The sequence below is a fragment of the Bison bison genome, unplaced genomic scaffold (assembly GCF_000754665.1).
Source record: "Bison bison bison isolate TAMUID 2011002044 unplaced genomic scaffold, Bison_UMD1.0 scf7180017864280, whole genome shotgun sequence".
Classification (NCBI taxonomy): Eukaryota; Metazoa; Chordata; class Mammalia; order Artiodactyla; family Bovidae; genus Bison; species Bison bison.
In genome coordinates, this window is record NW_011494852.1 from 5,996,777 (window position 1) to 6,023,044 (window position 26,268).

At 52.4% G+C, this 26,268-nt stretch overlaps 1 protein-coding gene across 1 annotated transcript in view; it reads left to right on the top strand.

Moving 5' to 3' along the window:
- Positions 1-26,268, top strand: part of SIPA1L3 (signal-induced proliferation-associated 1 like 3) — a 255,414-nt gene that overhangs the window by 197,683 nt on the left and 31,463 nt on the right. The window contains 3 exon segments of the mRNA XM_010849306.1: positions 6,835-6,962; positions 12,415-12,533; positions 15,023-15,450. Of these exon segments, the coding sequence (XP_010847608.1) occupies positions 6,835-6,962; positions 12,415-12,533; positions 15,023-15,450 (675 nt within the window).

A 26,268-nucleotide genomic window follows, 5' to 3' on the forward strand; every position in this document is an offset into this window, starting at 1 on the left:
AACATCTCTGTGTTTCAGTGTTTGTATATTCTAGACACAAGTCCTTTGTCAGCTCTGCGGTTTGCAAATACTTCCTCCCACCAGTCATTAGTTTGTCTTTTCATCTTGTTAACAGAGTCTTTCATAAAACAAAAGTTTTTAATTTTGGTGAGATGCAAATTACAATTGTTTTCCCTTTATGGATCCTGCTTTTGATGTTAAATCTTAGAACCCTTTCCTAGTCCTGAGTCCTGAAGACTTTTTTCCTTTTTTTTTTTTTTTTAAAGCTGCACCGCTTGGCACGTTGGGATCCTAGTTCCCCAACCAGAGATCAAACCCATGCCCCTTGCAGTGGAAGCACAGAATCTGCACCACTGAATCACCAGGGAATTCCCCTCCTAAGAAATTTTTATTGTTTTATATTTTGCATTTAAGTCCCTGGTTGACATTGAGTTAATTTTTTAAAGCTAGTTTTTTCATAGGGTGAAAGGTTTAGGTTGAGATTCCTTTTTTTGCCTGCCAGTGTCCAGCACCATTTATTGAAAAGGCTCCTTCTCCTCCACTCTCCTGCTTTGCTCCTTAAAGCAAAAGCTCATTGGAAGGGGAAATCAGCTGGGCACATTTGTGGGGGTCTATTTCTTTGTTCTCTGGACTGTCCCATTGAGCTATATACATGAGCTCAGTGAGCTGTTTCTAGCAATTCCACGAGTTGGGTAGCATGTCCCATTGTATGGAGGGAGAAGGAAAACTAAGGCTCAACAAAGTGGATCCGCTTGGGCGGGATCACTTTCCCAGGAACCTGGGCCAATGTGATTCCGAGGGACCAACTCTGACCCAGAGCTGTCCTGCCTGTCCACAGGAATGGTCCCTTCAGGAGTCCCCACCCCCACAGTGATGCTAGGTGGCTGTGATTCTGTGTTTCAGGCTCTCTGGCATTGGCAAGTGGAAAACTCTCACTTCCCCCTCAGATTCCAGCTCCTCCCAGCCCACCCCTCTCTCCCTAGGCTCCCTGATGCTGCTTTCTGTGGCACTGGTCTCAGTATTGTTCATCTCTGACAGCCAGCCAGGTTCCAAGTTCTGCCAAAAGTTCCTAGCATACCTCAGCCCCTGAACCCCGCCAGCGTTTCTCATGGCTGGTCACCAGCCAGCCTTAGGAGGCCCTGGAGCAGGTTGGGCTGCCCCAGTGGCCTTTGGCCTCAGCTCCTTTCCCGGTTTCCTGTCGCGCAGTTGACATCCTGGAGCCTGTGGGACCCAAGCCAGGCATTCCAGCCCAGCCACAGACATTTCCCCCTTCGGGACTCCTCTGGCTCCTGCTGTCTTCTCCTGCAGGCCTTGACCTGCCAGATTCATCAGGTTTCCAGGAACTCAGAGACCCTCATAGACTGAACCTGTCCTGCAGCCCATCTTAGATTTACTGGGAGACAAGAGGGCCTGCACTTTATCAGCCTTGTGGTGTGGGCCAGGGGCTTCACCTCTCTGCCCCTAGGTTTGCTCACATGTAAGACGTCTGCCTCAGGGACTTCCCTGGCAGTCCAGTGTCCAGGCTCCACAATTCCACTGCAAGGGGGCACAGGTTCAATCCCCACTCAGGGAACTAGGATCCTGCATGTTGCATAGCACAGCCCCCAAAAGAAAAAAATTAGCTGTTTAATAAAAAACTCTTAAGGCTTCCCTGGTGGCTCAGTGATAAGGAGTCCACCTGCCAATGTCCAGTGCAAGAGACACGGGTTTGATCCCTGGTCCAGGAGGATCCCACAGCGGCAGAGCACCTAGGCCTGTGTGCCACATCTACTGAGCCTGTGGCTTAGAACCCGGGAGCCGCAACCACCAAGCTCATATGTCGCAACTATGGAAGCCTACTCATTCTAGAGCCCGTGCCCCGCAATGAGAGACGCCATCACAAAGTCTGCCCCTGAGCAGCATTGAGAACATTCAAGGAGGGAAACTCTTGCAAACACTCAGAATTGAGCCCAGCACACAGGAAGTGCTCCGTGAGGGTCCTGACTGTCACTGCCACAAGCATGGTTATGCCAGCAACTGCAGATGCCATCCTCATCCTCAGGAGTTTGCCACTGTCGTGTGCAAGATGAGCAAAGTCCAGGCTCAGCCCAGAGCTAAGACAGAATTGTGTACCCAGCTCAGCACCCGGCAGGGCTGGCCTGGACCCCATTTGTTTTTCTCTGCCAGTTCCATAAAGAGTGGTCCGTCAGTTAGGAAGCATTTGACATATGAAGGGGGTGGTGGAGGGGTTGCTACTCTGAATCTTCATTATGGTTCTTGGTTCTTGGCGCAGGTTCTTGGTTCCTGTATGTGGACTAAGTAGTTGCAAGGCACGGGCTTAGTTGTCCCACAGCATATGGGATCTTAGTTCCTGGACCAGGGATAGAAACTGTGTCCCCTGTGTTGGCAGGCAGATTGTTGTACACTGGACCACCAGGAAAGTTGAAACATTTGACTTTAGACAGAAAACCTAACTCAAGAAGGCATGAGCATTAAGGGGATTTATCATCACGTAATAATTCCAGAGGCAGGTGGCTCTCGGGCTGGTCAGTTGTGTGGGTTCTTCCTCAGGGACCTAACTCCACTCATGACCCACAAGGGCTGCTGTGGCCCTAGGCAGAACCAGTGCCCTGCAGGAGAAGAGGGAAGAACTGCTCTCTGTTTCTAAGGATGAAGGAACTCGGTCACTTACCCACCCCTGAACTAAGCCCTGGTGAGGTCACATGGGACCCCCACGATTGTCTTGTGTGCTTAGTCGCTCAGTCATGTCCAACTCTTTGTAACCCTATGGACTGTAGCCACACCAGGCTCCTCTGTCCATGGGGATTGTCCAGGCAAGAATACTGGAGTGAGTTGACATGTCCTCTTCCAGAGGATCTTCCCAACCCAGGGACTGAACCCAGGTTTCTCACATTGCAAGCGGATTTTTTACCGTTTGAGCCACCAGGGAAGCTCAAACCCTCAGAATTTGCTCAAGTCATGTGGGCGAGGGTTGGCTGCCAGAGCAGCATCCGGACTCCACCAGCAGGGACTAAGAAGGTGGCGCCTCCTGGAGTGGCAGCCAACCATGGCTGTGTCGTGTGTCCACCCTTTACCCAGCCATCCTATAATGCACCCATCCCCAGCTCCACCCATCAGTGTAGGAGACTGACAGAGCACGCTGGAGCCCTGCCCTCAGGACTCCACATCTGTCTTGGTACTTTCCTACGTGGCAGAGTAGGGAGTTCAAAGCAAAGATCCTGGCAGCCCAGGCCTGCTTCTGGGGAGTTTTGCCCAGAGCTGTGCATGGTGAGATGCTGGAATGTCCTAGTTTCATCAGTTTGACCAGGATTTGGCAGTGATACCGATGGCCCCAAATGGGACATATTCAGCACCTAAAAAATGGTCAGTGTAGGCCAGTCAGTTTGCGTTGGGATGGGAAGAAGGCTTTTTAGTGAAAGAATTACATGAGTGAACAAAGTACAGGTTTTCTTGATAGAGGACAGTTAGCTGAGAGATGAAGCTGAAAACATTTGTTCAGCTAAAGATAGTCCATCGAGGAATTCCCCAGTAATCCAGAGGTTAGGACTCTGTTCTTTCACTGCCAGGGCCTAAGTTCAATCCCTGATTGGGGAACTAAGATCCCACAGCATGCTGCCAGAAATTGTCTGAGAGTCGCATGCAGTGCTTTTAATTTCATTGGCCGGAACTGCAAGGGAGTCTGGGAAATGTAGTTTGTTAACCCATCGCGTTGCTGCCAGCAGTACAGTTTGGATTCTGCTACCACAGTGGAAGCAGAGAATAGACATTGAGGGAAATACCTGCTGTGTCTGCCTCTTACAAACCTAGCAACTGCTGACCATTTTCCTTTAGCACTAAGGATTTGATTCAGGCATTTTGAGAAAATGGAATAAACACATCAACACTTCAACTTCCAGCAATACTGGAGTCACATTTTACCAGGAGGTTGGCTGGCTGCTAAGTCAGCCAGTAAGGTGAAGACTCCCTATGCTTTTTTGTTCTTAAATAGTGTATAATTGCTTTACAGTGTTGTGTTAGTTTCTGCTGTTCTGCAGCTTGCATCAGCCATATGTATACATTTTATCTCCTCCCTTTTGAGTCTGCCTCACACCCCACCCCCAACCCCACCTCTCTGGGTCATCGCAGAGCACCACGCTGAGCCACCTATGCTATAGGCAGCTTCCCACTGGCTGTCTGCTCTGCGCACAGTAGGGTACACATCTCAGTACTGTTCTGTCAAGTCGTCCCACCCTCTTCTCCCACCACCCCCATGTCCACAAAGCCGTTCTCTACATCTGTGTCTCCATTCCTTCCCTGTAAACAGGTTCATCAGTATTCTTTGTCTAGATTCCATGTATGTGCATTAATATATGGTATTTGTCTTTCTCTTTCTCACTTCACTCTGTATGACAGACTTTACATCAGTTGCATCACTACAGACAACCCAGTTTTGGTCTCTTTCACGCACACGTATAGATACACCACATCTTTATCCATTCACCTGTCAATGGTGTCTTTTTTTCCTGGAGGCATTAGAGTTCAGGGCCTGGAGAAGTGGGGATAATATGTGTTTTCCTGGCAGGTGAGGAAAGATGAGATTTCAGAAAGTCCAGTGCGCCTCTGCGGCACTCTGCTGCCTGTGTACATGAAAGCCAGGAGCTCAGAGTTGGTCTTTGCAGAGTCAGCCCTGGCTTTGGACTGGCAGGGGGACCCCAGAGAAGTCAGTTAACTCTTCTTTTGGATTTTGGGGGAGGGATTCCAGTTTATTACCCTCTCAAGTTGCAAGTGCAGGCATAGGAAACAAGTGAGCAATCACAGTATCAGCTTGATTAATGGAAGCTCAGTGACTCCTCCAAAGTCCAGGGCTCGTGTCCGTGGAATGCTTCTGGCTGCAAGTAACCAAACATTGTAGGAATTTGTTATCTCCCAGAAAAGAAGTTTCAGAGGCAGAGCAGTTCCCATGGAGGTTAATCCAGAACCCTGACAACATTATCAGGGGCCCCGTGGCTCTTCTGCCCCCTCTCTTCCACACTCAGCGTTGGCCTTGTTCTCAGACTGGTTGGGAGAGGGCGACAGCTGCAAGTGGTGTCACATTTGGACCCGGCAACGTCTGGTGAGGAAGAGAGGGCATCTTTCCTTGTCATCTCCCTCTGGAGCAAGGAGACTTTCCCCCACAACCTCTCAGCAGACTTCCCTTATCTCAGTCAGGTTATGCTGGTTAACAGACACCTGAAAATTGCAGTGACTTAAGTCAGTGAAGGGGTTTCCCAGGTGATTCCACGATAAAGAATCTGCCTGCTAAGGAGTTTGATTCCTGGGTCAGGAATATCCCCTGGAGAAGGAAATGGCAACCTACTCCAGTATTCTTGCCTGGGAAATCCCATGGACTGAAGAGACTGGCGGGCTACAGTCCATGGGGTTGCAGAGTCGGACATGACTGAGCAACTACAAATAACAACAAATCAACAGGGGTTTATTTTGTGCCTACACTTCAGGTCCACCACCGAGTGGACCTCTTAGGACCCAGGCTCCCTCACGACTCCCTGGTCGTCACACAGCCCCAGCCGGCCAGTCTCAAAGGGCTGGCGGAGTGGTCCTGCCGTGTGCTTGCCAGGTGAAGAATCGGAAGTATTTCATGGGAGTCTTAATAACTCAAATCCTCTCACATGTCCTCTGTCTTTCCTAACCAACCCCAGTCAGAGAGAGGGTTTCCACCATGATGGATTCTGATCTAGGGTGGAATGGATGTTGGGGAGACGCCAACAGGCTCCGGGTTCACAGAGAATGTCGCTGGGACCCAAGGCCACAGAGAACCTTTGCCAGTCCCTCTGTTAAATCTCAGGCCTTGCCTGTGGGTCTTCAGGGCCCGCCTCCAGGAGAATCTCTCTCTAGGAGACAGCTTTGTTATTCCATCCCTCCACAACCCTGTGTAGTAGAAAATGTCATTTTTCAGGTGGGAAAACCGCAGCTCAAGCTGATAAGCACTTGCCCAGCCAAGGTCACGTAGCTAGTGAGGGATGGAGCTAAGATTGGGCCCAGACCTGCCTCGTGCTGACTCCTGAGCCCTCAACCTCTCGCCTGCAGCCCCTTCCTCCAGCAGAGAGACAGACAGACTCGGTTCCGGCCCCTCAGCCAGCTGTATCACGTGTCAGCCTCAGGCTAGAAGTTCTGGGCACACAGGAACGCGTTCAGTCCTACAAGGAAAGACACTGCAGTTGCCTCTTGACAGCTTGGGAAACTGTTGGGGCGAGGAAGTGACTGAACCTGGCTGGGCAGGAGGCCGAGGAGAGGTTTGATCCCCCAAGCGGCCCACTTCCAGGCCTCCTGGACCTACAAATGGCTGCCTTGTTTTGCCCTCTTCCATCAGAGAGAGAGGGAGCCCAAGACCAGCCTAGGAGTAGGGGCTGCTGACAGCAGCTCACCCCGTTTTGTAGCCAAGAAACAGAACCCCGGGGACTTCCCTGGCAGTCCAGCGATTAGGACTCCGTGCTTGCAATACAGGGGGCAATTCCTGGTCAGGGATCTAAGATCCTACATGCCGTGTGGTGCAGCTGAAAAAAGAAATGGGACTCTAGAGGAGCCTAGGGTCCTGAGTGGCTTCTGCCCCCACCCTTTCCTTGAAGACCCCACCTGGCCCCATGCGCCGTGCCGCCACCGGCTCCCTGGCATGCTTCCCGGACAGAGCTCATTCCTGACCCGCAGTTAATAGCACGTTTCCAGGCTTACTCATCCAGCCTCCCAGCCTCAAGGAGCCTTCCGGGTATTTAAAACCCCCAGCGAGCAAGTCTCGGCCTCAGGTGGTTTTTGACACACCAGCCTTTCACCCTGTGCCCGCCTGCTCTCGCTCCCCTGCAGGTACACGGCCGCCCCACACCCTCTGCTGTCTTTCGATCCCCACTTCAGCCACGACGGGACATCCAGCGGCGACTCCTCATCAGGTGGCCTGACCAGCCAGGAGAGCACCATGGAGCGTCAGAAGCCAGGTAGGGCACCCCCAGGCCAGCCGTGCCCGTGGCCCCACCCTGCATGACCCGTTACTCACAGTGTGACGGGTGAAGCCCCTCCCCCTGTCAGTGATGGATAAAACATGAAAGCAAGCTGTAAGTGTACCATGTAAGGTTAGAGAAGGTACCTGGGACCAGTGAGCTGGATCCGTGTCCGTCCAGACGGGGCATCAGCAGGCGGGGTCTGCCATTGCTGTCAGTCAGGAGTTGGAGCACAGATGTGCAACACGGAGGAGGGGACTGCCAGGGACATCTGAAAGTGGTCTTCTGGGGGTGGGGGGCTAAGCAGAACCGGCAGTGTCCTGACTGCTCATTACAGAAAGCCTCCGATGCTGTTTCTCAATGGTGATGCTGAGACACGAGCCCAAATCCAGAGCACCTCGTGTGATAATATAATCACAAAGTGAACACACCCCTGTTCCACACCCAGGGTGAGAGAGACATGGCTAGCCCCTCCCAGTCAGCACCCCCAAAGGCCACCACACCCTGTTTCTCACAGCCAGGTTTAGTCTTGCCTGGTTTTAAACTTCACGCGTATGGAACACCGATTCCCACTGGACACACTGTGTGTGCGTACATGTATGTGACTGCTGTGGCTCAGTACTGTGTTGGTGAGGGCCAGCCATGTGACTGTCGCAGTGCAGATCTGAGTAGTGTATCCACTGTCTGAATGACCCCAATGTCTTACTCCATTCTAGCTTTGAAGGACATTTGGATTGGACCAGTTTGGGGGTGCTTAGAACAGTGCGGCCAGGAATATCCTTGTACCTGCCTTTTCTGAAGATGTGCTCACGTTTCTGCAGGGAATATACCCAAGAGTGGAATTGCTGGGTTACGCATTTAACTTTCTAAGAGATTGTCAAACCAGTTCCCACTCCCACCAGCGACAGAGAGAGTTCTGAGTGGCCCGGGCCTCCCCAGCCTTTCTCGTTCCAGCCTTCCTGGTGGGCACACAGTGGTGCCACACTGTGTGTTTCATTTGCATTTTTCTGATGCCTGGTGAGACTAAACATCTTCTCATATGTGTACTCTCCTGTGTATAAGTATTAATCATGGCATGTACCCCTTGGATGAATATCTTCAACATGATGTCTCCTAACAAAGCTTTTAGCCTCTTTAAACTATGAGAACCAGCAGGTGATAGGTGGGTTCAAAAGAAAGAAAATCAATGACGAATCAGAAGGTGCTAACCCCGGAGGGGGAGGAGATGGAGATGTCCCCACAGTGGGTGAGAATATCCAGGCAGTTCTCATGGGGGTTGACCATGTCTGCACGTCACTGGCTACCCCCCAGGTGCTGTGGGGCAAGGAGAGAGGCACATGCACCCTGTTCCCCAGGGTGGGCAGCCTGGAGAATTCCTCAGCACCTCCACGCCATGGTTCTCTCCCTCTGTATGTGTCTCTTTTTCTTAAATTTTCTTCCTCCTCCCTTCCTTTGTCTTGGGCTGCACTGAATCTTCGTTGCTGTGTGGTCTGTCTAGTTGTGGAGAGCGAGGGCTACTTTTCATTACAGTGCACAGGCTTCTCGTTGCGGTGGCTTCTCTCGTTGCGAGCACAGGCTCTAGACACGCAAGCTTCAGTAGCTGCAGCACATGGGCTTCAGCAGTCCATGGTTCTGTTAAACCAGGGACAACAGTTGGACTTCAGCCAAGCAGGTTGCCCCCTTCCCAACTACACTCTCCCCATGTCCGCTGCCTCCGGGGCCTGCAGACACGGCTCGCTCCTCCCCTCAGCACGCTTGATCCCACCCGCAGGTCTGTGATCTCTGCTCCCACACAGACAGGTTCGCTTCCTCCTCCCCACCCAGCTGAGAAAAAGAGAAACCTGTTGCTGGGAGATGTCATTACACCAGGGTGTAAGTGGGGAGGTAACTTCCCCAGCGTTCACTGTTCACTATGGGCCCCAGATAAGGGGGTTCACAGAAGCTCTCCATGGGCCCTCCTTCCTTCCGTCTTCAGTCCCCCATAACCCTATTCCCCTCTTACTGCCTTGAGGCCTTGTAAGTTGGCCGACATTTCCCTGCACGCTCACAGATCAGGGTGGTCTATGCTCAGAAGTCACCATAAAGTCCAGAGTGTATTCAAGCTCCAGGGTGGGGGGATCCGGCAGAGGGGATGGACGTCAGGGAGTGCCCAGCCCTGGTCAGATGACTGTGGTCACAGCAACAGTAGCAGTTTCGGGTGCTCCACTCTCCCTTCTGTTTAATCATCTCAGGAACACAACAGAGGGGCCGCTGTGACCACCCCATTTTAGAAACTAGGAAGGTGAGGTCCTGAAAGGGCGTCCCTTGTCTTAGGTCCCGGCTGGTGAGTAGCTGCATTGAAATTTGGACCAGGACCTACTGGTTCTATAATAGAACCCTCCTTGACCCATGCCTGCTGCAGATACCACCATAGTCCCTCACCCACAGTGTGAGCTGAGTATTAACTGGAAACAAGCACAGTGCCTGGAGAGTAATTTGTGGGGTCTGAGGAGGTCTCTGAACAAATCACATTTCAGGAGAGGCTAGAAGAGTGTGAGGGAGACAGCTGGGAGAACATTCCAGGGAAAGGGAACTGCTGAGCGAAGAACCCTGGGTGGCAGGGGGTCTGGCGTTGGAGAAAGAGGCCGAAGGGCTAGAGAAGTGGTGGGAAATGAGGCCAGGGAGGTGGCGGGGACAGCGGGAACTTTGTCCTTTACTCAGAACCATGGGGCTCAGCTCTTCTGAGCAGAGGGGGATGGGATCTGACTAGGTGTTCACAGAGTCCCTCTGACTACAGATTCGCGTGGGGCGGGGCCAGTGGAGGGCGAAAGATGGGCAGGTTCTGGATACAGTTCTTTGGAAGTAAAGTTAGGATTTCCTGAGGTTCAAGGATGATAACTGGTTTCTGACCTGAGCAGCCAAAAGGACAGAGGAGACGAGAGATGGAGGTTTAGGGGAAGATAAGGAGCTGGCTTTGGCCATGTCCAGTAGGGGGTGCCTGGTAGACACTCCATGGAGGTGTGTGGGCAGCTGTATGTACGAGGCTGAAGTCGTGGGGAGATGTCCCGCCAGAGACAGAAATGTGGGAGCCATGGTGTCCTAGGTGGTAGAAAAGCTGAGTGTGACTGCCACAGGCTTGGCTCTCTGCAGAAACGTGGTCTCCTGGCATTTTCGGCCCTCCTCCCAGCACACCAGTGCTTCCTGGGCATCTCGGATGCCTCCAAGGAGGAAAAGCATCTCTGGAGGATGAAGCAGATGGACATAGTGGGCAGTGACACCCTCGACTGTGTCCAGTCAGGCTGCTCTCTCTGTGTCCCTGAGTGCCCTGCCTGGCCCTCCACGCCCACCTTCCCCAGCAGGAACATGGGCCCAGAGCCCCCTACGGTTGCAACAGGGACAGTGGTGTGTGTATGGTGGTGAACTCAGGCTCTGATGGGCCTGGTGGGAAGTTCTGAGTCAGCTGTATGACCTTGGTGATGACCTCATCTCTCCCAGCCTCAGGTCCTTCTTCTGCAGTGGACACCCTAAGTGTCTCTCCTTGCAGGGTGGTTTTGGGATCCAGTGAGATCACACCTGTCCAGCCCCAGCACAGGACCCAGCCCATCATTAAGAGAATGACGACTCCAGCTTCCGGAGCGCTTACTCTGCACTGTTGATAACGTTGTCGCTGGGGAAGCACAGTTGAGAGCATAGGCCTGAAGTTCTGTGTGACCTTGGACCAGTTATTTAACCTTTCTGAGTCTTGATGTTCTCCTTCATCTATTAAACTGGTACTAATGTCCACCTTATAATATCACTGGGTGGTTTTAGCAAGTGATGCAGGCAGAGCACTTATAGTAATACTGGACACAGAACTTGTGCTTAGTAATAATTACCATTATTATGAGTATTTTAACTACAGCACTGATCAAAAGTGTGAGCTCTGGGATTAGACCACCGGGGTTTGGGTCCTCTGTTAACGCATTGTGCATTTATAAGTTTGATAGATATTAATTAGCCCTCCATTTAGATTGTGTGTTTGTATGTGTGTTTAACTTTTTATTTTATGTTGGAGTATAGCCAATTAACAGTGTTGTGATAGGGACTTCCCTGGTGGCTCAGTGATAAAGAATCCACCTGCCAGTGCAGGAGACACGGGTTTGATCCCTGATCTGCGAAGATCCCACGTGCCAAGAGGTCACTAAAGCTGTGTGCCAAAACTCCTGAAGCCCACGCTGTAGAGCCCGTGCTCTATAAGACAAGCCCCTGCAGTGAGAACCCGACGCACCGCGACTAGAGAGTGGGCCCTGCTCGCCGCAGCCGGGTAAAGCCTGCGCGCGGCAGTGAAGCGCAGCCAAAAACTGTCATTTTGTAAAAAAGGAACGATGATATGATAGTCGCAGGTGGACAGCAGAGAGACTCAGCATGTATGCATTCTTCCCAGAGGTGGTGTGTTTTTTTAAGATCTGATGCTCCATTCAGGCACATTGACCAGCCTTGGGAGTTTAGACTAATTTACACCCATAGCAGCCATCATGATTTTAAACCTGTTTCACCTTTAACCAGCCATTTCACTTGGAGAATTCTGTCCCAGACACAATTCCACACTTACTCAAAGTTGAATGTAGAGAAAAGGCCACCAAAATGTTAAGAAAAATTGAAAATAACCTGAATATCCATCAGTAGGAAACTGGTTAAATAATTAATGTCCATTCAATGATGGAAAACTCTGCAGCTGTTAAAAATAAGATAACTTCCAGTTCAGTTATGTGAACGTGTGTCCTGAAGATACAATACACAGCAAAAAGCAAGTGTCAGTGTATTTATCTGTAAAGTGAGAGTTAAATTGTCAGACAACGCTTATTATGATTCTACTTCCATTTAACCAAAAAAGTTGTACAAGGTTAACCAACAAAGGAATGGTACCTTGCATATGTAAAGAACCCTGTTCAGGGACTTCCTGGTAGTCCAGTGGTTAAGACTGCACCACCACTGCGGTGGGGGACGGGGGTGGGGAGAGCAGTTCAGTTCCTGATCAGGGAACTAAGATCCCGTATGCCATGCGATGTGGCCAACAGAAAAAGAAAAAAGAACCCTGCTCACCAGAAAGTGGTCAGTTCCATAGAAAAATTTATAAAGGATGTGGACAAATAATTTATAAAATAGAAAATCCAGGTGGCCGAGAAGGATGAAAATATACTCAACCTCCTTTGAGGGTTGAGGGTTGTTATAATAAGGCTTCACTAAGTTAAGCTATGTAAAGCACTAGCATGGTGCCTGGCACTCAGTAAGTGCTCAGTAAATGCTCTGTTCATGAGTGTTGCTAGACCCCAAGACCTGAGTGGATGGGGGTCATGGCAGTGTCATGGTCACAAGCTAAGTAGATAAGCTGCAGAGGAATGGGACCATCAAAACCACATGTAGCGCCAGATCCTTCAGGTGAATGTTTGAGTCACTTCTAACCACTGGTGCGTCTCCTGTTGCACTGCAGAGCCTTTGTGGCATGTGCCCGCCCAGGCCCGGCTCTCAGCCATGGCTGGAAGCAACGGGAGCAAGCATGCCTCCAGGCAGGACACAGCAGGCAAAGATTCCCCCAACAGGCATTCCAAGGTGAGTCTGGGCCCCGCCCGCCAACCCTGGGGAGCCATGGCCGTGGGAGCCAGCTGCCTGGCCCGCCCTGGCTGCCGACAGCTGGATATCTTCACAGCTTCACCTGGGTGTGCTCCTCCTCTGCCCCCTTCCACTCCAGCAGAGGGGCTAAATGCCTGGTCTGGAATTAGACCCAGCCAGTGGTGCATCCTGGCTCCAGCCCCCACCATCCATCTCATCTTGATCAAATCACTCACCCCTTCAAGCCACGATTTCCTCATTCCATCAGCCATGGTGGGAGTCTTCACCAGCTCGGCTGCCCTAACTAAAACACCACAGACTGGGTGGCTGATAAACAGCAGTTACTGATTTCTGCTAGTTCTGGAGGCTGGACAGTCCCAGGTTGAGGCACAGGCAGATTCGGTGTCTGATGAGAACCTGCTTCCTGGTTCATGGACAGCCTTCACCTCACCTCATGTGTGAAAGGAGCTCTCTGTGAAATCTTTTTTAAGGATATAAATACACATATATATGGACTTTATAACCTCCTTCATGAGGACTGTATAAACATATATAGGATAAATACATGAAAATACATAGGGATTTGTAATCTCATTCATGAGGGCTCCACCCTCATAACCTAATCATTTTCCAAAGGCCCTTCCTCCCAATACCATCCCATCAGAGATTAGAATTCAGTGTATGCATGTTGGGGACACAGACTGTTCAATCTTTAGCAGTAGTTTAACTGTTTCCCAGGTGGCTGAGTGGTAAAGAATCTTCCTGCCAATGCAGGAAACACGAGTTCAGTCCCTGGATTGGGAAGATCCCCTGGAGGAGGAAGTGGCACCCCACTCCAATATTCTCTCCTGGAAAATCCCACGAACAGGGGAGGCCGACAGGCTACAGTCCACGCGGTCATGAGAGTTGGACACGACTGAACGACTAAACGACAAACTGCCATAACAGACAGTCCCCAGGTCCCAGTGGCCTCACATAATAGAAGTTTATTCCCCTCTCATGTATCGGTTCAGTGTGGGTGTTCAGCAAGCAGCTTTCTGCGGGATTCAGGAACCCAGGCTCCCTCCCTCTTGTAGCCTCGGGGCACCAGAGCCCTCTACCCGGCCCCTGCCTCTTTCCAGCAGGTGAGGGAGAGAGGACGTTTTGTGGCTCAGACCTAGACAAATGGCATAAATGACGTCCTCCTGTAATGTTCGATTGGCCAGGATGCTGTCACGTGGCCACACATCACTGCAAGGGGAGCTGGGGGATGTAGTCCTGTGTGCCCGGGAGGAGACTGAGAACTTGGCAGTCTCTTCACATCCGTTCGTTCAGTGAGTGAATAATGAGCATGTACCATGGTCCAAGTACTGGGACCCCAGGGATGAAGAGGACAGGTGAGCCCCTGTGCTCACAAGGTTGACTTTCCAATGTGGGCAACAAGCAGTCAGCAGAGAAACAGATTCATTATATAGTGGTGAGAACTGATTCTTACTGCAAAAGAAAGAGTCAAGGGAGAAGAGAGTGTCAGGCACAGCTGCTTTAGGATGAGGTGGTCAGAGAAGGCCTTCGAGGAGGTGACCTGTAAACAAAACCTTGAAGTAAGAGGCAACCCAGGAAAATCATCTGAGGGAAGTGCGTTGCAAGCAGAGGAAACAGCAAGTGCAAAGGCCCTGAGAGAACAGTGCACCCGGTGTGCTCAGAACAGCAAGGAGGTCAGTGTGGCTGGAACGGAGTGATCCAGAGAGAGGGAGAAGGAGATAAAGTTAGAGACTGGAACCTGGAGCCAGCTCATTCAGGCCCCAGGGGCCACAGGGAGGACTCTGGCTTTTCCCGAGTGAGGAGGAGGATTCTGAGCAGGGAACAGATGTGAATGGACATGAGTGTTCACAGCCTGTCCCTGGCTGCATGTAGGGCACAGCTTGGGGGCCAAGGATGAGGAGAGACAGACGGGAGGAGGCCGCTGCCGTGGTCCAGTGGGAAGCAGTGGCGGACAGGACCAGGGTGGAGTCTTGAAGGGAGGCAAGCTGGCAGGTTTGGATCTGTTTTGAAGACACAGGCAACAAGATTTGCTGTTGGACTAGATATGGGTGTGAGAGCAAAAGCAAGATCCAGAGTGCCTCCACAGCTCTTGGGTAAGGACAGCTGAAAGTACAGAGGTGCCCTTAGGAGACGAGGAAGAGGCGAATTCAGGAGGGAAGGCCAGGAGCTCAGCTCCAGACACGCTGAGCTTAGTGCTGGCAGCACGTTACGTAGGCAGTGTTGTTTATCCCTCTGAGCCACCCCATGGAGCAGCGTTATTGTCAGCCCATTTCACAGATGTAGAAACTGAGGCACAGGGAAGTTCAATCAGTGGCCTGAGGTACCAAGGTCAGTAAGTCAGAGAGCCAGAGTTCAAAGCCGTCTGGCTCCAGGGTTCACACTCAGCTGTGAGGCAAACCCCAGTGGGAGGGTAGGTTGCCCCCAACCTGGGGTCTAGGAATAATGACACAGTTCTCCTTCCTTCCCAGGGGGAGCCCCAGTACTCCAGTCATTCCAGCAGCAATACCCTCTCCAGCAACGCTTCCAGCAGCCACAGCGATGACCGTTGGTTCGACCCCCTGGACCCCCTGGAGCCAGAGCAAGACCCTCTCTCCAAGGGCGGCTCTAGTGACAGTGGCATCGATACCACCCTCTACACCTCTAGCCCCAGCTGCATGTCTCTGGCCAAGACACCTCGACCGGCCAAGCCGCACAAGCCCCCGGGAAGCATGGGCCTCTGCGGGGGTGGGCGCGAGGCCACCGGGCGGTCTCACCAAGCAGACCGGCGGCGGGAGGTCTCGCCCGCCCCGGGCATCACTGGACAGAACAAGGGCTACCGACCGAAGCTGTACTCCTCAGGCTCCAGCACCCCAACGGGCCTGGCCGGGGGCAGCCGCGACCCATCCAGGCAGTCCAGGTAAGGCTCCACATCTAGCCTGGGTTCTTCAGGGGTTCTGACCACCTTCCACATCCCCCACGGTCCTGATGGTGGAGCGCCCCTCCCCAGAAGTATGCTCACATATGGGTGTGCTCACACATTAGTTTGCTTACCATGGACCACCCCTGGCTACCCATCCCGTGGCCTTTAAGGATCTCAGTAGAGGAAGGAAAATCCCTGACTCTCTGTCTCTGGTTCACGCTGATCCTCAGTCTCTTTCCTTTTTCTATTTCCCAAGACCAGTAGTTTTTATGCCTACTGGGAGTCACACACTCTTTCTATTAGGAGTGCATTTGGCTGAAGGTAACAGAAAACCAGACCCACAGAGGCTTGAGCAAATAGAGATTTAACAGTTCCCCGTTGGGAAGTCCAGGGAGGGCAGAGCTGGGCTGGTACAGCAGCAGCTCAGGGAGGGCCTTGAGGCCTGGCACCCTGTGTCTTCCTGCTCCGTCGTCATCCTCATACTAGCTGTGACTTCCTGGTCTCCACATGGCTGTGGTGCCCCTAAGAGGCCTGGGGGCAGAGAACAGAGGGAGGATGGCAGCATCCTTGTTGCTCCCTAACTGTGGAAAAAGCAAAAGCTTTCCCAGAACGCTTCCACAGGCAGTGTCCCCTGGCCATGTTAGCTGCAAGGAAGTCTGGGGAATCTTGGCTTAGCCTTCCAGCCTCCATAGTAAAGGGCAGTGTGGACCCCAGATGGTCTCCACTGGAGGGCTGTTCAACACACATTCCCCTGACCTACTGGGCAGGGCCTGAGAATGTGCATTTGTACAGGGTTCTGTGTCGGTGCTGATGCTGTTGGTCCCCAGACCGTGCTTTGAGAACCACTGGTAGAGAGGCAGGCGGGAGTACATGAGAACGAGCAGGCGTTGACTAACCAACAACCTGGAGTCTACCATGTGGGTGTGTGTGTGCTTAGTAGCTTCAGTGGTGTCTGACTCTCTGTGACCACCAGGCTCCTCTGTCCATGAGATTCTCCAGGCAAGAATACTGGAGTGGGTTGTCATGCCCTCCTCCAGGGGATCTTCCCGACCCAGGGATCCAACCCGTGTCTCTTAAGTCTCCTGCATTGGCAGGCAGGCGCTATAGCACTAGCGCCCTCTGGGAAGCCCGTGCACCGCATACACTTTGAGAATCTGATGGAAGCGATGAAGTGCCTCCCGTAACAGTCATTCTGCGTCACAGGAGTCAGCCTGATCCAGGGGCCCTCTGAGGTCTGCGGCCCCGGGCAGTGAGTACAGTGCTGCAGCCCCCAGTGTGGACCCCTGAGTGTGTGGGTCCACCTTCCCGGGTCCACCTTCCCAGGTCCACAGTGTGGACGCCTCCCTTCCCTTCCCTTCCCTGACCGCACCTGTTCAGGGGCCAGGACCACATTAGGGATCTTCATCTCCCTTGGCTTCCTAACACATTGGCCAGTGCCCAGACCTGAGCCTATCTCCGCACAGAACACACGCACCTGGCAGTTGCCTCAGGCCTCCTTGACCACAGCCCCCGCTGGACCCGGGTCTTGGTCTGTGTAGAAATGTTTGGGTTTTTTTTTTAAAGGTGAAGCAGTATTTCGTTGGTGGTCCAGTGGTTAAGACTGCTTCAAATGCAAGGGTTGGATCCCTGGTCAGGGAACTAGATCCCATGGGCCACAAGACATGGTCAAAAAAAATATATTTTTTAAAAAGGTAGAGCAAAAATCTTCCTCAAAGTCCTTAGTGTGATGGTGCAAAGTCCTTTAGTCCAGTCTAGTCCATTCAGAATGTTTGACTGCTGCTCGCTACCTCCTTCAGGGATCGCATGACCTCACAGTGGTCTTACCAAACTCGGGTTCTGCTGCTCGTCACTCGAAAGCCAGTATTTGAGAGACTGGCGTTGGCTAGAAAGAAAAATATACCGTAGTCTGAGGGTCCTGGAGCTTAGTGATTCAAGTATAACTAGATTCTAAGACCCAGGGGCTACTGACACTGACCGATTTGGAAACCTCCGTGTTTGGGAGTGCTCGCGTGTCAGTGCTGTCCCTCACCCTGGCCTCAGCGCTCCTGGAGTCAGGAGCCAGGAGAAAGGTGAGTGTGGAGAAGAAGGGTCTCCCGGAGACTTAAGTCTGTCACAGTCTGCCTCACTAGACAGATCTCTTTTTTTTTTAATTTATTTATTTACTGGCTGTGTCAGGTCTTAGTCACAGCACGCAGTATCTTTCGTTGAGGTCCTCGGGCTCCAGAGTGCTTGAGCTCGGCAGTTGAGGCAAACGCGCTAAGTAGTAGTGGCACACGGGCTTAGTTGCTCCTCGACATGTGGGATCTTAGTTCCCAGACCAGGGGTCGAACCCACGTCTCCTGCATTGCAAGGCAGAATCTTAATCGCTGGACTACCAGGGAAGTCCTTAGATAGATAGATCTGAATCATTTGAGCTCACGGGCTCTTTTGAACAGCTCCTTCATTCATTTATCTACCCATTCTTTTCATTCACAAATATCTCTCAGGGACTTGTTTCGTCCCAGGTTCTAGGCTGAGCGCTGAGGAGAAGGAACACGCAAATTCAGATGAGACGCCTTGCCCTCCCCTCACCCACCATCTGCTGAGGGAGACAGATTAGAATCAGGTCATCATTGAGACACGTCTAAGGGCACCCACCAAGAGGGACTCGCTGCCATGGTGTGCCCAGGTCTCCTCTGCTGGGCACAGGCCTACAGTAGTAAAGCTGAGTAGCTGAAGGGTTTTGAAATGTGTGCTATAAAAGCAGCGGTGCTGGGGAGTAGACCATGGCTGAGGCAGGAGGAGTGGGTATAAAATTACCCTGTGTCTGAGAGAAGGATTTGCTGAACCCAGAAATGAAGGGAGTAAAATGGGAGAGGCACCGCTTCAAAAGAGGGCCCTGTGGTTGGGAGCTTTAATTTGCATGCAGACAATTGATGCTAATTGCAAATCATTCTTATCTACTCATTAAAGCTGCTTCCTGAAGTTTTCTCCTAGGCAACCAGGCTTTAGTGTGGAGCAGCCTTTTCCAAAATGGGGTGCTCAAGGTAATTTGGGTGGTGCGAGGAGGAAAATGTTTTATTTTAAATGGATATTAGGAAAAGTGTTATCAACCCATCCCCTGATTTTACAGATACTGCCTTGGACAAGTTAAGGAAAATTAATTGATTTAAAGAAATAAACATATTCACAGTCGAGGAGAGTGTGGACTCGAGTCAGCCCACTGGGGTTTGAGCCCTGCCTCTGCCTTGTCTTGGCTGTGTGGCTTTGGACAAATGACTGAACCTCTCTGGGCCTCAGTTTCCTCATCTGTACAATGGGGGCCTAGTCACTGTCCCTAACTAAGGCCACGTCAATGTCCCTAGCTGAGACCCTGATGCTGTCATTAAGGTCCTGACACTGTCCCTAACTAAGGACCCGAGCTATTTCTAACTCATGTCCCAAACTGTCCCTAACTAAAGCTTGACCCTCTCACTAATAGCCTGAAGCTGTCCCTAACCAAGGCCCTGATTCTATCCCTAAGACCCTGAGTGCGTACTCAATTGCTAAGTCGTATCCAACTCTCTGCGACCGCATGGACTATAGTTCACCAGGCTCCTCTATCCATGGGATTCTCCAGGCAGGAATACTGGAGTAGCTAGCCATTCGCTTCTTCAGGGGGAATCTTCCTGACCCAGGGATTGAACCCACGTCTCCTGCATTGGCAGGCAGATTCTTTACCACTGAGACACCTGGAAAGTCCATCTGAGGCCCTGACTGTCCCTAAAGCCCTGAGGCTGTCACAAACTCAAAGCCTGACTCTGTCCTGACAACCTGAGCATCAGCATCTATTTAGGGACAGAGCCCTTAGTGTTCACAGTCAATGTGGGCGGCACATCCACCTCCAGTGACAGCCCATAGTGGCCAGGCCAGGGTGAGGGAAGCCCTCGGGGTGTGGCAGCCCAGAGGAGTGGCCTGACATTGTCGGGGGAGCTTCCCTGGAGAAAAGAGGCTGAGCTCCTGGGAATAAGGAGGGCGGAGTGTTCCAGACAGCGGGTGTGCAGTCCCACTCACCCCGCTGGCCCTCCCACTGTCTTCCCAGAAGGTCGCTGAGCACCTGTGCTCAAGGGGCCCACATGTGCCTCTGACTGCCGCTGGCTGCACACTGCCCCTCGCTCAGGGCAGCTCTATGCTTCTGCTGTCATAGGTCCATTCCCTGGGGCAGGGCCAGAATGACACCCTGCTGCCCAGTCGGCTCCCCGCAGGCAGGCACGAGCACTCCATGGCTGCCTTTGTGTCTCCTTCTGGGGCCTTCGTAGCCCAGCACTTCTTGCTCATTCATGTAGCAGGCACCAAGTGTATGCACTGCTGTCTGCCTCAAACAGGTTCCCTAGCTCTCCTGGAACAGGGTGCTGGGGGAGACAGCAGGCAAATAATTACAAAAGCAGTGAATGAATTATGCTAGGGGAGTGCCTGCAGGGCAAACCTCCTGGGATCTGAGGGGATGTGATGCATGGCTGGAGGGGTGTCTGATCTAACGGGGTGGGTGGGGTGGCGGGAAGGGATAATTTCCCTGAGGAGGAGTCATTTCTACCAAGGAGCAGAGGGTTAAGGAGGAAGGAGCAGGTAAAGCGGCTTCTGGGGAACTGATTTCATCTTGATGCGGTTATGTGGGCGTTTGCTTTTAACTGTTTGTTAAATTCTACATATATGTTTTGTACACTTTGCTATATGTGGGCTATTTTACAAATTTTTTTAAGAGAAAATGGAAAGGTGATGTATGGAGAAAGTGTCCCTATGAGCAGAAATAGCAAGTGCAAAGGCCCTGGGGTGGGGAGGAGGGTGGGTGCCGGCCGGTCACAGACCCCTTGGCTCAAAGATGGAAATTGGGAGGGCAGCTGATGGGAACCTGAGGAGCTTGGCAGGGGCCAGACCACGCAAGGCCCTGTCAGCCACAGCACAGAGTTTGGACTTAGTCCTAAGAGCTGTGGGCAGCAAGGAAGTGTTTCAGCAGAAAGGATGACACAGGCAGATAGATGTTTTGAAAGATGGTGCTGGAGGCAGGATTGGAGAAGTGTCAGGGATGGGTCTGAGGCTGAGACATCAGTGAGAAGGGAGGAAGGGGGCCTAGGCAGAGCAGAGGGCAGAGCAGCTGTGGATGTGTCAGCAGTGGTACTGCCAGGACGTAAGAAGGGAGGAGACAAAGGTCCGGGACAGTGCTGGCGACTGCTCATGTCAGGAGGCTACTGCAGATGGGGGTCTTGAGATTCGTGAGAGAGTAGAGGAGACTGGGGCCAAGCAGTCCCGAGAGGAATGTTACTCTTTTCTGGCTGTGCTGGGTCTTCACTGCGGCATGCAGGCTCTTTGTTCTAGCTCGAGGGGTTTCTCTAGCTGTGGTGCACAGACTCTCTAGTTGTGGCACACGGGCTCTAGAGCACGTGGACTCAGTAGTTGTGGCACGTGGGCTTGGTTGCCCCATGGCATGTGGGATGTTAGTTCCCCAGCCAGGGATCAAACCCATGTCCCCTGCATTGGAAAGCAGATTCTTGACCACTGGCCCACCAGGGAAGTCCCCAGGAATGTTATTCTTATGTTTATTGTTGTTTAGCCTCTGAGTCATGTCTGACTCTTTGCAACCCTATGGACTGCAGCCCACCAGGCTTCTCTGTCCATGGGATTCTCCAGGCAAGAATATTGGATTGCCATTTCCTTCTCCAGGGGATCTTCCTGACCCAGAGATAGAACCTGTTTCCTGCATTGTCAGACAGATTCTTTACCACTGAACCGCAGGGGAAATCCCTGTTATTACGTTTACTGACCCTAAAGCACCTACTGTGTGCCAGGTACCGTTCCAAACACAATGGACAAAGTCGAGTCCCTCTTTTGTGGAACTGACACTCTTCTGGAGAGAAAGCAAGGCAAACAGACAGCTGAGCAGCCATGTTAATCTGCCAGGTGGGATATGGTCTGGGAAGAAAACCCAGCTAGGCAGAGGTCCTGGAAGGCCTCTTGGAGGAGGTGATATTTTGCAGGAAGCATGGAAGTGATCCAGGCAGGGGAAATAGCAGATGCCGAGTCCCTGAAGGTAAACTCATTTGCGGTGTTCTAGAGATGCTCTGCTGGCCAGACAGGCTGAATGGGAGAATGGCAGGAGGTCTGATTTGCACGGCGGGCAGGGACCCAGCTCAGGCAGGCTTACCAACCATGGTCAGATGCTGGATTTTGGTTCTGAAAGACATGGGAGCCACAGAACATAATCTGACTTGGGTTTTAAGATCACTGTGGGCTCCTCGGGGGAACGTGGGCTGTCTCAGGGGTAGTAGGGATTGAGTTTGCCAGCACAACTCAAGGACTGACTGACTGCCAGGGAAGGGAAGGGCCCCGCCATGCCCAAACCCCCCACCCACTCCCTCCGCACGCTCCAGCCCTCCCGTGGAAACCGCTGCAGCCTGTAGCAGCTTGTGCCCGTGGATGATTCCAGTGACTTCACAGACTCTCCCCTCAGACATTCGTCATGGGAGCCCGGCTTCCAGGCACGGGGCCAGGCGCCAGTGCCTGCTGCGGGCACGCCAGTGGGCTCAGCGATCCCAGGCGGGCAGCCACCTGGCCCCCCGCCCTCTCTCAAGGCAGCACACGCTCCAGAGCCCCCTGGGTTTCCAGAGCAATTTGTCTGCGCTGTTTAGAGGCGATGAGCGGCTCTCGGTTCCACGTGGAGCTGACGCGGCCAGGCATTCCTGGGCGGGCAGGCAGGCAGGAAGCCCGCGGCCCTGCTTCCGCAGGCAGGGCCCTTGTCTCCAGGATCCCCTCCTGGGGGCACAGCCCTGAAAGGTAACATGAGGCCCTCAGGGTCCACTGGGCCCCACCCCGCCCACGTAGACTGGGAAGCCAGGGTTAAGGGGAGACACCTACTCAGAGAGTCACTGTCAGCTTGGGAAGAGGAACTCAGGCCATCTCCAGAAACTCCAGGGAAGGAGGATACCAAGCAGAGATCATGGGGCAGGGCAAGGGGAGTGCAAAGGCCCTGAGGTGGAAGTGTGTCTGTTGTGTTTGAGGAACAGTGTCCATGTGACCAGAGCAGAATGAGTGAGAGGGGGAGTGGGAGTTGCTGAGGGCAGAGAGGGGTCAGCCCAGATGGTGTGGGGCCCTGTGGACCAGGGAGGACTCTGACCCTGAGCTGAGGAGAGTGGTGATGGCTCTCACCCTCCGGCTGGGTTTGGGGGTGAGGGCAGGAGGAGGCCACTGTGGGGATACCTAGGCACTGTGGTTGGAGGTGGGGTGGAAGTGGCTGGTGGCGGTTGGAGTCCCCATTGATTTTGTGACATGGAGTTTTTGCCCCATATTGTCACTCCTTCCACTTCCTGAAGACCTGATGTTTTTGCTCCCAGGCTGAAGGGCAGAATGTTGCCACGTGTGGCTCCTACACTGAGCCTGATCATTCCAGCCATGTGCAGGGACTGATTCTGTTCTCAAGCCCCTGCCAGACACCAAGCAGAAAAGGCCCCACAGAGGCCCCCCTGAGGGTATCTGGTGAGCAGCATTTCCCAGGCTCTGGCCTCTGACTGCCTGTGTCCAGGTCACAACTCCAGCACTAGCCAGCTGCGTGGTCTCCACCAGGCTCCTTAGTTTCTCTGAGGCTCAGTTTCCTCATCTGTAAAATGGAGGTGAAGGTAGACTCTGTGGTCCAAGCTGCGAGGATACACCCACACCACGGGTCTGAAGCAGCCAGCACAGGGCCTGAGACGTAGCTGGTCCAAATACACCTGCAGCTGCTAGGTTCGGTTTTCATGTGTTATGTATTTTTCATGACTACCATTGTCATCGAAAGTACAGGTTGGTGGTTAAACAGAACGCCTCTTGAGCCAGACTGCCTGGCTTTGTATCCTGGTGCTGTCCTCAACCAGTTGTGTAATTTGGGGCGTTATTTAAAAAAAATCTCTCTGGGCCTCAGTTTCCCCACTTGGAACATAGGGAGAGTGGTACTTCCTGCCTCATGGGATTGCTGGGCAACCAAATGAAGTGATGCCTCCAAGATGCTTGGAGCAGGGCCTGGCTCTGTGCATGGGCTCAGTGCCGGCCACTGCCCTTCCTGCCACCTGCTCCGCCAGTGCTCTTCCTCTCAAAGGCAAAGGCAGGACTCCCCTGGTGATCTGGTGGTTAAGAATCCACCTGCCAATGCAGGGGACAAGAGTTCTGTCCCTGGTCTGGAAGGATTCCACGTGCTGTGGGGCAACTAAGCTCATGCTCCGCAGCTACTGAGCCCCCACGCTAGAGCCTGTGAGCCTCAAGCACTGAAACCCGAGCACTCTAGAGCCCATGCTCTACAACAGGAGAAGCCACCGCAACTGGAGAGTAGCCCACACTCACCGAAATTAGAGAAAACTTATGGCAACAAAGACCCAGTGAAGCCAAAAAAATAATAATAAGGCAGGGGCACAGCTCCCTTTGTGCCTGTTGCCCGCCCCGGGGCCACCCATCAGCCTCCCCAGGGATGAACAGACCAGAGCATGGCGCACTCCCAGGCAGCTGTGCAGTTTCTTCATTCAGCCTACAGTTTTTCTGCTTTCACTCCCAACAAAAGCTTAACTGTTCCCCCTGAGACAGCACAGGTAACTTCCCAGCCTCTCTGGGGGAAGGTGGGGTGAGAGTATAGAGCAGAATGTCCCCTCTGCAGCCCTGGCTGAGCCCGGAGCCTGGGCATTTAGCCCCTGGACACACCACATCCCTGTGTATCTGCAGCTCCAAGAGCACATTCCAGTGCCCAGGCCTACCCTGAGCACTTTGTGCAGATGTGATCTCGTGAGGCAAGTGTGTCGTTGCCTCGATTCTCAGAGGAGGAAACTGAGGCTCGTCGAGGAGAAGGGGCTCCAGCAAAGATCACAGCATGTCAGTTGGTGCTGGGCTTGGACCCCAGGTCAGGTAAGCAGCATGGTCCATGTTCTCAGCATGGTTCTCAGGCAGTGCTGCTGCCTCGTTTTTCAAGCTGAGGCTCGGGGAGGGCACCTGGCCTTGCAGGTGCTTCAGAGAAAAGGTGTATTCACTCTGTTGATTGGTGGCCTAAGAACTCTACCCTGTACTTGGCACCTGGCGCAGCTCATGGTCCAAGGGGGAGTGAGAAGGGGCGCCCGTCTGAGCAGGCTGGGTCGAGATGCACAACATACTCAGAATAGTTCTTTGTGGCCCTGCTGTGTGTGGGGGGCACCCGTTCATGCCTGAGGCTGGTAGAGGTTGAAAGCAGGGACAGTCGTGGGAATGCCTTTTGGCTCTAAGCAACAAGTCCCAGCTCAATTGGAGGAAGTCTGTTACCTCTGAGAACATGAAGTCCCACGCTAGGGAGGGCCCCATGATTGGGGAATTTACTGACTCAAGGACTCAGGTTCTTTCCCTTTCTTTGTTCTGTCTCCATCGGCCTGCAGACTGGCTCCCCTCACAGTCTCAAAGTGACTGTCCACTGTGTCAAGTGGAAGAAGAGGTGACGTTTACTACAAGTGGTCTGTGTTTGTTAGTTTTCCAGTGAAGAGACCTTCCCCAGAAGTCACCTAGCAGACCGTCCGTCCACACACACACCTGATGCTTCACTGTCCAAAACAGATCACAGACCTACCCCTGACCCATCCCAGACAGGTGGCATCCAGCATTCGGGAGTGTGCCCTGGGCCGGGTGCCAGGTCACCTTCCTCAAGGATGAGTAAAACCAGCCTTCATTACAGGTGACGGGGAATAGGGTGATACCCAGTGCCTGCCACAGGCTGAGGGAGCAAGCCCCTCCCAAATGGGGCAGTGGATGGAGCCAGCTGGCAGACACAGAGAAAGGGGTGTTCTTTTTCCCTTCCTTTGATTATTATTATTCATTTTGGCCATGCTGGGTCTTTGTTGCAGCACACAGGCTTTCTCTAGTTGTGGCATGGGGCAGGGGCTCTCTAGTTGCAGCATGTGGGCTTCTCGTTGCAGAGCATGGGCTTAGTTGCCCTGTGGCAACTAACCCCAACCAGGGTTTGATCCCCAACCGGGGATCAAACCTGCGTCCCCTGCACTGGGGGGCAGATTCTTAACCACTGGACCCAGTCTTCCTTTTGTTTCTTTATCATCTCTTGTTTGTTTTTTCCAGCTCATAAAAGCTGAACATGCCTGATGACAGGATAGAGAAATATGTACTGTAGAAATATAAAAGTTAGGGTAAAACCAGTTAGGATACATTCATAGAGTGGACCACCTGCAGCCATTGAAGGGAGAGGGTTTTGTGTGGACTGACATGGAGAGAGCTCCAGGGCATTGTGTTAAGGTCAAAGCCAGGTGCCGAGCAAGCTCATGATAGGCTGCCATTTATGTTAAAAAGGAAAATTGGGAGGCTACACACACTGGGCTCTGTGTTGAAGAAGAAGAAAGGGGAAAAGTCAAGGTTGCCTCAGAGAAGGAGACTGGGCTGTCAGCACTTTGATTTCTGCCCTGTGCTGTGTATGTGGTTTCATCTCCCCTGTCATTACTGCCTCCAGAGATAATCAGTGTGCACTCCTCCAGAGAGCTTTCTCCAGATCTGTACCAGCCCAGATCTATCACACATATTTTGACAGTTACCCAAAACAGGAAAAGCACTTTACATTACACCCCAGTGTGGACATCCTCAGTAAAGTTTCACAAAACCACTTACCTTATTTCATATGAGGTACACTGAGGTTTTTTATTCCAGTCTGTTTCTCCCCACCCCCTACCCCAAATAACAGTCAAGATATAGTAAATTGATTTCATGGCCCACAGTTGGGGAAAAAACTACACATTTCCTTTTCATAAAAATAAAGACCCCCCCCCCCCCAAAAAAAAAGCCCAATAACATTTGACAACACATATACATTTAAAAAAAGAA